Source organism: Pituophis catenifer, unplaced genomic scaffold, assembly GCF_029215685.1.
Source record: "Pituophis catenifer annectens isolate HBS135680 unplaced genomic scaffold, rPitCat1.0.hap2 SCAF_2, whole genome shotgun sequence".
Taxonomy (NCBI): Eukaryota; Metazoa; Chordata; class Lepidosauria; order Squamata; family Colubridae; genus Pituophis; species Pituophis catenifer.
This window is the reverse complement of record NW_027256882.1, coordinates 193,827,432-193,838,904: the sequence shown is the minus strand read 5'-3', so window position 1 is coordinate 193,838,904 and position 11,473 is coordinate 193,827,432. Positions and strand designations below refer to the sequence as shown.

The 11,473-nt window shown below is 37.3% G+C and overlaps 1 protein-coding gene across 1 annotated transcript in view; it reads right to left on the bottom strand.

The window, feature by feature from the left end:
* Positions 1–1,340: 1,340 nt before the first annotated feature.
* The window catches only part of CHD4 (chromodomain helicase DNA binding protein 4), a 30,993-nt gene continuing 20,860 nt past the window's right edge, over positions 1,341–11,473 (bottom strand). Inside the window, exons 38-40 of the mRNA XM_070938436.1 lie at positions 10,732–10,927; positions 2,226–2,401; positions 1,341–2,082 (exon numbers count right to left, since the gene is read on the bottom strand). Coding sequence (XP_070794537.1) covers positions 2,065–2,082; positions 2,226–2,401; positions 10,732–10,927 — 390 coding nt within the window. The 3' untranslated portion in view covers positions 1,341–2,064. The remainder of the gene's footprint in view (positions 2,083–2,225; positions 2,402–10,731; positions 10,928–11,473) is intronic.

The window sequence follows — 11,473 nt, the reverse complement described above, 5'->3', positions numbered from 1 at the left end:
GAATCTGGTTTATCCACCCAGTTTAATCTCTTCATCACCTTCTATTTTATGCAGAAAAGTTTTTTTTTTTTTTTTAAAGAAAGCAGTTACAAAAAAGAAGAGCCGCTAATGTTCTATGCCACCCTCCCAGTTGGGGAGAACGAGCTTCTGCACCATCACAGCTACCTCCAGAATGTGAATGTTACTTCCAACAGGGCTCCACGCTTCCAAGGAAAAGACCCCGGAGCCAGCAATCTATGCTTGCATCTTCCCGAAACCTCTTGACTTCCGCACAATTCTGCCGATTCTCTTAGACGGTGAACTTTACTAGCTGCAGTTTCTCTCTTCTCTTTACAGAAGTCAAAGACATGCTCATTCCAGGAGTGCTTTACAATCTGAAGTGTTCTCTTCCGATTCGATATGAAATGTTTCTCCATTAAAAGGTGCAATGTGTATTAGGTATCCTTTCTCTGTCTTTTACCAGCCAACTGGACTTAGAAAATGATTTCTCCAAAAGAAGTGTGTTGACAGAAAACAAGAGATCTGCACCCAGGATTAGAAGTATGGCATGCCATAACTCAAGTGTTTCTCAACCATGGCAACTTTTAAGATGTGTGTACTTTCAACTCCCAGAATTAGTTATGCTAAAGTTGAGAAACAATTAATTGGATTGTGCATTCTTTTTCATTGCCGCATCTACAAGAGACACTGTTGGATCTCAGGTATCTGGAATGGACATGTGACTCAAAGTAGATGTCAGTTGGACATGAATGAAAGATGCTTGCTGCTCATCAATCTACAATTTCTATATAGAAAAATACTTGCAGAGAACTATCATGTAGACCCTTTCAAAAAGCAAATTGACGCATGAAATGCATGTCTTTTATAGAAAAATTCTTAGATTAAAACATTATCAGGAGCCCCTGTGACAACTGTGTCTGCAAGATACTGCTTTTGTAAGAAACCAGCAAAAGCATCATGTCCCAATGCAAATCAACCATATTTTTCTGGCTTGTTGAATACCACTCTGAAAATAAAGCATTTCTCAAAACAGAAGCTTGGGGTTTACTCAGAAAAGCTCCATACTATGTTTTAATTGCAATCTTTTTACAATCCCATGTGAGGTTGTTGGATAGAGTAACAATGGCTGTGTTCGTTCACACATTGCGCTAAGCAATAAAGTAATGAATCCAACCATGATAGTAACCCAATTCATGAGCCAACAAATTGCCTGAATGAACTTGTAAGTTGCTTGTGTGCACTGTGACATTCAAAGATACAAAACCATGATTTGTGATATAAAAGGAACAGATTTAAAGTGTACTGAGCCTATAGTTTAGATAAATTCAGACAAAATGTGACACTGTCATGTAGGTGCTGCCTGTAATTGCACATTGCAGCACATTTTATTTTCTATTACAAAGCCTTTTAAAGTTTCAACTGGAAAAATTATCTAGGACAGCCTGGAATTTCCCTATCTTGGGCTAAACTGGAAGTGTACGTATTGTTTGCACATGTACACTTTTCTATCAGATCACAAGTCACATTAAAATTTTAATAAAGAAGCTGTTACATCCCCCATATATTTTGCCCAAAGCAAATAAAATACAAGGAAACCTTTATTTTTAACTTTATCAAGATTTGTCTTTTTTCCAGCTGTTTCAGAGGACAAGTCCAGTCAGTTTTTGTATTAAAAGGATCTTGATGGAGGTAGCTGTGTCTGTCCTGACGTTTGCTTGCACTCATCTTGGTAAACAAACTGAAAATAAAATTAAAATCAAGGAAGAGTGGGCCAAGGTGATGAGCATTGCAGCCAGGTCTGTGTAACAGATGTGACGCTGCAGCCTCCAGTCACTATATACAGAGTCCATCCAATGTTCCTTTTCACCCAAGTGCAATCTAAGTGCAACTGGCAGCTTATGGAAGATTGCACTTCCTCCTTTCTCCAGTCATATCCTCCATCTGAGAGGACATCATCTGATTAGGAGTGCCAGACGGAGGGGATGGGGATGGGGCCAGAACTGAAACAAGGGTATACGTGTCACTTTAGCTGAATCACTGGATTGATGGCACCAGTCAGGTATTTCACTGCTGCTGAGCCACCTAAGTTTAAGGGGGAAGGGAGGAAGAGAGAGAGAGACATTTAGTACACTACACTCTATGCAAAGCCCATTCCCCAATCTTAGGCAGTCGCCATCAGTCCCTTCCTCCAGGATAGGGTGGAAATGGCAGAGTTTGATGCTTACCTGCTGGTTTGGTGGTGGAGGAGGAGGTTCACTGCTACGATTTGCCAAGCGGCTGAGGATGTTGCGCTCCGACATCTGGAGACGCACAGCCACTGGAGGAATGCGGGCAATTGTGGCAGGTAGCCGTGTCACATCGGCCTTCATGTCGCTCAACAACTCCTCCAACTGCTTCAGCACTGGAAGAAGAAGAAGAAAAAAAGAGGAAATTTTGGATTCTCTGTAAATGTATTTTCCTTAAGGAAAGGAAAGCAGCTCATTTTGAGAAAGATCCCCTCCAGGACCAGAAAGGCAACTACAAATCTGAACTGGAGGAGGGCACGTTCACCTGACTTCCTAAACACAAATGCTAACAGTACAACAGTGTCTAAACCATAGCTATAAGCAATGGCTGTAGAGAACATGATAGAGATGGAAGGAATGACTCCAGCCCTAAATAAAAGTACCCTTGCCATGAGATGCAACATTAGTATATACACCTTGGCACAACTGCCCTTCTTTCTTTAGAATAAAAATTCACTAGAATCTCCCTCAACAAGGGAGAAGTGGAGGGTAGAGGGCAGCTAGCATTAGACTGTTAAAAAAGTGAAACATCCTGGGAGCAGGTAGGCATTTCTAAAGGCTTTTACAGCCAATAGTTGGTCAGCCAAATCTGTACAATTCAAGTAAACCAAGTACACAGAATGTTATCCATGTCCTAAACCAAAGGGGCTTGGGGGGGGGGGGTAATGTGATTTAAGAAAGCTGCATGCAATTTCCCTGTGAATAGTTGCTTGAAAATTGTCTTTTTCAATTTTACTGTCAAGCTGCCATGTAATCAATATCTTTATATCCATGAAAATGGGTCAGCAAACTACAACACAAGGCAGTTAATCTCAGAATGAATTAAGGACTATTTTGTCCTTCTACAGATATAGGAATAAACACCAATACTGTGCCAAAATAAATATTAGAAATAACTTTTGAAGACCAAACTTTCAAAGAGGGATCTTTTTTATAGTTCAGATGGAAACTTAACTAAAGCTCTGAATAGGCAGGGTAGTGGAATGAGCAGGAAAAGGGTCACAAGGTAAACAGATTTGAAGAAGCTAAATTATCTGGGCTCTGAATAGACAAAAGAATAATAGATAGACACACCAGTAGTATTTTTAAAAAATAATCTGCTGTTATTAGAAAATGGAGACTTTGTGCCACCTGAATGTTAAAAAAATTGAAATGGATTTCTAAAAAAATCCATAAGAATTGATGATCTCCTACCCTGTTTTCCAAATAGCTAGCTGCTGACCTTTTGATATTTGATCTTGGAGACTTAAAAGTTGAAATTAGTTGCTAACAGAAAAATCCATTTAAACACTATTGGTCCTTCCCCTAAATCTGAATTGCAACAGATTATATCTGCCTTTGATCTATTTTCTGGATACTTTTTGCAATAAAAGCAATGGAAATTTTGTGCATGTTGCTTATTTTTTCCCCTGTATCTTGAATTAAATCTAAGGAACATTTTTTTGTAAAAGAGGTGGCAAGAACTGTAGTGAATTCTATGGTATTACTAGGGCAAAGATCAATGAATTCAATGAAATAATAAAAAATATCTACTCGAACGAATTAGGTGTTATTCTGATGTTCCAACTGTTCAAGCAAGATCTTCCAGTGCAGTTTAGTAGGCGTCTATCAGGATACATATGGCTACAGTATAATAATGTATTTGATCTAAGGCTCAACTGGGCCAAACATCTCTAAATCCTATATGTATTGTCCCTGATCCTTACCATATGTTGAGGGGGAAAAAACCCAGATGACTCAAGCAGATAATTAGAAATAGCAATAACATCTTTGGCAATTATCACTCAACCAATAGGCAGAGTATCCCTGCTCCCACAAGGGAAAAAATGAACATTGAGGAGAGATATTGGTTCAAATTGGTAATACTGGTTTATAAATGTGAAAGAATACAGCAATTTATATTTGTAAATAGGAAGGTTTTCAAAGAAGAGTCTGAGAAAGAAGAAAGCTGGAGTGCCTGGAAGCCTGGCACTCTGACAAATCAGCCATCAACAGGTACATACACATAAACAACATCTGCATACCAAAAAAGGACAACCAACAAACAAAAAAGGGAACAAAAAGATCAAAACACCCCCTCACCAGCAATCAACACCCAGATGAGCAGAGATTAACATCAAGATTAATATTAGACTAACAATTGACAAACAATATCCCCATCAAGAAACTGCCAAATAAACTAACATCAAACAGCCCAATCAAAGAACCACAAAGACCACTCTCAACAGACAGGGAAAGTATATAAAATGAGAGCAAACTACACTCCCTTCCAGCACTGATGATGTTAATAGTTTGAGTAGTGAAATGTCTGCAAGAAAACAAGCTCAGAGAGCACTCACTGAGAAAAAAAATCATGCAGAGATTTCTGTATGCAGAATTTGCTTTAAGCAAAGACAGTGGTTTTCTATCTAGTGTTTCGTTTCTTTTTAGAATGAAAAAAAGTGTGTACTTTAGAATTGTGGAAAATTCTATGACCTGACTTCTGAAGAGTGATCCTTTATTTTTTCATTTTTTGTTTGTTTCAGTTTTAACTAGCAGAATCTTGCAGGAAGCTGGGGAAAGACACAATAAGCTAAATAGTGCTTTAAAGTTTATGAAGTCTTTTGAATTTTCATATTTCTACATAAATATGATCTAAAATGTAATTTAGGACTCTCCACACAAATCCTAAAACTAGATAGAGAAATCAATTAAACAAATGTCAAAAACATATTTGTTCATTTATTTTTTCAAGAAAAAGATACAAAGCTACATATTTGTGTGGCAAAAGTACATGAACCTTTGTGTTTGGTAACTGGTATGCCCCCCTAGGGCAGCAACAGTTGCAACTAAACTTGTCTGATAACTCTTGATCAATTCTGCACATCAGCTTGGAAGAAATGTAATTCACTCCTCCTTACAGAAGTTTCAACTTAGGGATGTTGGTGGGCTTCCTCATATGAACTGCCGGCTTCAGATCCTTCCATAACATTTCTATAGGATGAAGGTCAGGACTTCGATTTGGCCATTCCAAAACATTAACTTTCTTCTGCTTTAACAATTCTTTGGTCATATGACTTGCATGCTTTGGGTTGTTGTCTTGCTGCAGGACCCATTTTCTCTTGAGCTTCAGTTCACAGGCAGAAACCCTGATGTTTTTCGGTAGAATTTACTAGTTCAATTCAGAATTTATAGTTTCATCAATGATGGCAAGCCGTCCTGATCCAAAAGCAGCAAAGTAGGCCCAAACCTTGATACTGCTACCACTAAATTTGGGATAAGTTTATGCTGGAATGCAATGTTGGCCTTTTGCTAAACGTAACAATTTTCATTCAAGCCCCAACATTTCTATTTTGATTTCATCTATCCACAGAACATTCTTTCAATGTCTTCTGACTTATTTATGTTGCAAGCTGTAGACAGGCAGCAATGCTATTTGGGAGATTAGTGGCTTTTTCCTTGTATCTTTGCCATGGGCACCATTGTTATTCACAATTCTCCTGATGGTGGTTTCTTGAACACTAATATTTAGCAATGCAAGAGAGGTCTTTAGTTCCTTAGACGTTACCTTAGACTTCTTTGAGACCTCCTGGGGTACTGCATGCCTTGCTCTTGGTGTGACCCTGGTTGGTTGATCACTCCTGGGGAGGGCAACAATGATGTTTAATTGCCTCAAAGTATATATGATCTGCCTGTCAGTGGATTTGTGGAGTCCACGTGCTTTGGAAATAGTTCTGTAACCTTTCCCAGCCTGGTGCTTTTTGAAGATCTTCAGAAATTGTTCAGCCCATGCCATACCTCCACATAACTGTGTTGGAAGATCAGACTTTGACAGTGAATTCAGAATTCTGTTCTTTAAATAAGGCAGGCCTACATTCATACCCGATTATCATTCCATTGATTGAGACACCTGACCCTAATTTTTCTTTCAAATGAACTAATATTCCTAAAGGTTCACCTATTTTTGCCCCATACAAATATGTAGCTTTGGATTATTTTCTTCAAAGTTTAATTGGCTTCTCTTTAGCTAATTTTAGAACTTGTATGAAGAACAAGTTACATTATATTTATGCAGACATTTTGAAAATTCAAAAAGGTTCAAACTTCCAGACTATGTAGCCATCAGAGCTGGATCTCTTTAAGTCCATTTCTGATGCTCAATAGGCTTACTATCCTTCTTAAGAAAGAAAAGCAGCAAGGTTTGGAAAAAGTTTTTTTTTTAGTACAGCGGTACATTTTATCATTTATTACATACTTCTGAAGGTTCCTGAAGAATCTGTAATCCAATAAAGAAACATTATTTATAATTTAGAATTGCTTGTACTTGAATAACTATATATTTCATGTTTCTCTATTTTCATCAGATAGTCATTCAGACCATGATGCTTTTTTCCCCTTCTTGAATCACTATAGAGCCGACTGTGCCAAAGATGTTCTTAATGTGTAGCTTAGAAGTATAATTTTCAGAATAGGTTAGTCTTAAAACTGTGTGTTGTATTAGTATATAAGAAAACATTAACAAGAGTGATATTTTTGAGGTAATGGTTATCTCAGAGCTCTTGTCTTTTGGGACAGTCCAATCTTAAACATGTCTTCAATAACTTGCAGGAGTTATTTCCTTTCTTTACAATCTGCATAGGGTCTTATACACAAACACATGCTTTTATTTTTATGTAGCAATAATAGTATGATCTATAGCATCTATGAAAAAATCAACACTCTCATGCTCTACTTTCTTTCTGCCTGTACTTATAAGAGGAAGAAGAGAAGGATGAATGGAGAATGAAATTCGAGAAAGTTCTTCCCTGATTTCTGCTGATGTAATATTATGGGGAAAATAAGCATTTTCAATCCTATGGAAAGAACTTCCATTTTTTATTTATTTATTTCATTTATGTAGCTGCCTTCACACCAGATGATTCTGGGCAGCACACAATAGAATTTTAAGGATGCACTTCTTGTTGCCATTTGAAAAATAAATATTCAAGTTGCCTGAATCCACTACAAAAGAAGTACAGTAGATATAGAAAGTCTACACGCTCTTATTAAAATGCCAGTTTTTTGAGATTAAAAAGAAAAAATAATCAGACCACGATAAATCACTTCAGAATTTTTTCCACCTTTAATATAACATAAGCTGTACAATTCAACTGAAAAACAAACTGAAAACTTGGGGGGGGGGGAATTACGATGAAAAACTTACAATAATGTGGTTATAAACTAACACTTTAAATTAATTCTTTGTTGAAGCATCTTTTGATTTTATGACAACATTCAGTCTTTTGGGGCAGGAGCCTATCAGCATGGTATATCTTGCCTTGGGACCTCTGCCTACTGCAAAAGTGCTCCAAATCTGTCAGATTGTGAGGGCATCTCCTGTGCACAGCCCTTTTCGGGTCACCCCCCAGATTTTTAATTGATTCGGTCCTGGGCTCTGATTGTGCCATTCCAAACCTTTGATCTTCCTTTGATGAAGCCATCCTTTTTTGGATTTGGAGGTATTTTGGGTTGTTGTCATATTGAAAGGTGAACCTACTCTTCAACATTTTAGAAGAGGCCTGAAGGTTTTGTGCCAAAATTGATTGATATTTGGAGCTATTCATAATTTCCGTCACCTTCACTAAAGCCCAGTTTCAACTGAAGAAAAGAAGCCCCAAAGCTTAATGCTTCACTGTGGGTATGATGTACTTTTGGTGACGCATAGTATTTTGTGCCAAACATACTTTTTGGAATTATGGCCAAAAAGTTCCACTTTGGCCTCATCAGACCATAACACATTTTCCCACATGCATTTGAGAGACATGATGTATGTTTTTGCAAAATATAACTGGGCTTAGATGTTTTTCTTTGTAAGAAATTGCTTCTGTTCCACAGCCCAGACATATGAAGAATACGGGAGATTGTTGTCACATGTAATACACAACCAGTTCTTGCTAGAAATTCCTGCAGATCCTTTAATGTTGCTGTAGGCCTCTTGGCAGCCTCTTGGACCAGTTTTCTTCTCGTTTTTTCATCAGTTTTGGAAGGACATCCAGTTCTTGGTAATGTCATTGTTGTGCCATATTTTCTCCACTTGTTGATGACTGTCTTCACTGTGTTCCATGGTATATCCAGGGCCTTGGAAATTTTTTTGTACCCTTCTCCTGACTGATACCTTCCAACAATGAGATCTCTTTGATGCTTTGTAAGCTCTTTGCAGACCATGGGTTTTGCTGTAAGAGGCAACTAGTAAATGTCAGAAAATTCCTACTAAAACTTAATTTTATATGGGACTGGTCAGAGTTACTTTAATTAATGGCATTTATTTAACATCATTTTGAATGTAATTGGTGAATTCCGAACACAGGCACATCCCTACTTATAAGAGGGTGTGAACACTTAAAGTGGATATAAAATGTATACACCCCCGGCCTTAGAATGCCAGATTTTTGAGATATAAAAAAATCAGATCAATATAAATCATTTCAGATTTTTTTCCCACCTTTAATATAACATGTAAGCTGTCAATTAAACAAACTTAAATCTTTTAGGGGTAAGTAACAAAAACTAGAATAACGTGACTGCATAAGTGTTCACACCCTCTTATAAGTAGGGTTGTGGCTGTGTTCAGAATTAACCAATCACAGGGATGTGGTTGTGTTTAAAATTAACCAATCTCATTCAAACTGATATTAAATAGTAATCACTACACACGTCCCATCAATTAAAGTGACTCTGATCAATCCAACATAAAATTCAGCTGTTGTAGTAGAGTTGTTTGACATTTCCTCAGTTCCTCTTACAGCAAAAGCCATGGTCACAGCATAAAAGGGATCTCATTGTTAAAAGGTATCAGTCAGGAGAAGGCTTTAAACTAATTTCCAAGGCATTGGATATACCATGGAACACAGTGAAGATAGTCATCAATATATGGAGAAAATATGGCACAACAGTGACATTAGTAAAAACTGGATGTCCCTCCAAGATTGATGAAAAAATAAGAAGAAAACTGGTCCAAGAGACTGCTAAGAAGCCACAGCAACATTAAAGGAGCTGCAGGAATTCCTGTCAAGTACTGGTTGTGTACTACATGTGACAACAATCTCCCGTATTCTTTGTATGTCTGGGCTGTGAGGAAGGGTGGCAAGATGGAAACCTTTTCTTACAAAAAATAAAAATCTAAGCCCGGCTACATTTTGCAATCTGACAAATTCATGTGAGAAAATGTGTTATGGTCTGATGAGACCAACGTTGAACTTTTCACCGATTAATTCCAAAAAGAATTTTGGTGCAAAAATAATACTGTGCATCACTGAAATACATCATACCCACAGTGAAGCATGATGGTGGCTTCAGGTAGAACTGGGACTTTAGTCAAGGTGGAGGAAATTATTAACAGTTCCAAATATCAGCCAATTTTGGCACAAAACCTTCAGGCATCTGCTAAAATATTGAATCTCCAAATCAACAAAATATTGGCTTCACTAGAAGAAGATCAAAGTTTTGTAATGGCCCAATCAGAGCCCAGGCCTGAATCCAATTGAAAATCTGTGGGGTGACCTAAAGAGCTTGCAATCTAACAGACTTGGAGCACTTTTGCAAGGAAGCGTAGGCAAAGCTTCCCAAGGCAAGATGTGCCATGCTGATAGGCTGCTACCCCAAAAGACTGGATGCTGTCATAAATCAAAAGGTGTTTCAATGAAGTATTGGTTTAAGGGTGTGCATCTTACTTTATTGTAAGTTTTTTACTGTTATTTTCCCCCCTAAAAGATTTGTTTCTTTTTAAATTGAATTGTAAAACTTATATGTTATATTAAAGGTGGAAAAAATTCTGAAGTGATTCTACTTTTTTTATATCTCAAAAATCTGGCATTTTAACAGGATATGTAGTTTCTATATCCATTGTAAATTGGGATTTTCTCCATTATCTTGTTGGTCTGTTACCCATTGGTTTGTTTTTTTAAAAAGACCAATGAATTATCCTAAACTGAGTACTAAAAACCTTCCTGGAAATGTCACCAGGGTTTTCTTTATGGCAACTATTTCCTGATTAGAAATGTCACCAAATTTAAAATATTGAAAAAATTAACCTATGCAGGAAAGAAACTCTTGGGCCATATCTACTGGGGAGAAAATGCTCCTCTTTAGATACAAATACTAGGGCAACTTTGTACAAAGGCTAACCTGGAATCCATCTCATCTTCTGCTCTATTTTCTGGAATAAATTGTTATATTGTTTTATATTTGTAAAACCACTGGTTGTTTGGGGAGCTTTCCTACTCATTTCAAAATTGATTTGTTTTCCTGAACTGAAACAAGGGCTTTCCCCAAGTACTAGCTGCCCTCCTTCCCTTGAAGAAAAGGAAAGGATACATATTTAGCAGTGCATGGAACAATGTGCGTCAAGGGAGCAAGGGGGGGGGGGGAATGGGGGAAAGGGGCCAGTGGCATGCAATTCAACCCCTATTCTCATTAAATAATGTCTCACCTTTGTGAAGCACTGCATTGGCTGGTTTATTCCCAGCCATAGATTCCTTGGATAGATGCTGATGGCTCTCAGCTAGACACTCCACTTCAGCAAAACGGGTATTCAGAGCCATAGAGGGATGAGATGGATCTTCTGACATGTTTAGATATGCAGCTCTCCGTAGTTGCTCTTCAATCACTAGGGCTTGTTCCAGCAGCTGTAAAAAGCAATATTGGTCCTCAGTTTTTGGTACAATATCCACATTGCTTATAATTCCTATAAGTTACATTCAGTTTATAATGTCTTTAAGACCTATATACTGTTGTTCTAAGCAAACATTCAAAATTCTCTAACAAGATATCACAAAATTTTAATTGCAAGGCCATGTGGCACAAATGCACAGCTAATTCTTTGTCCTGTTGCCCCAAAGAGACATGGATAAGAATCTTAAACCTAACCATTAAAATAAGAATAATAAATACATGCGTACAACTCAACTATTAATACAAAGTCAAAATGTTACAAAAGAATCATTCCTATGATTACCACTTGACAGAATATTTTAAGAAGAGTATTGCTTAAAAATCACAAAGTTCTTTATGAGCTGAATTAAGCTTCACCATATGGTCAATAACACTCTCATAACCTGAGACATTCTTTTTATATATATATTTAAAAAAACCTTGACTTAACTGCACGTAAAATCAGAGAAATTTCTCTGAGTTTTTATATGGCAACTTTTAAGGGGCAAAAAGGGTGCCTT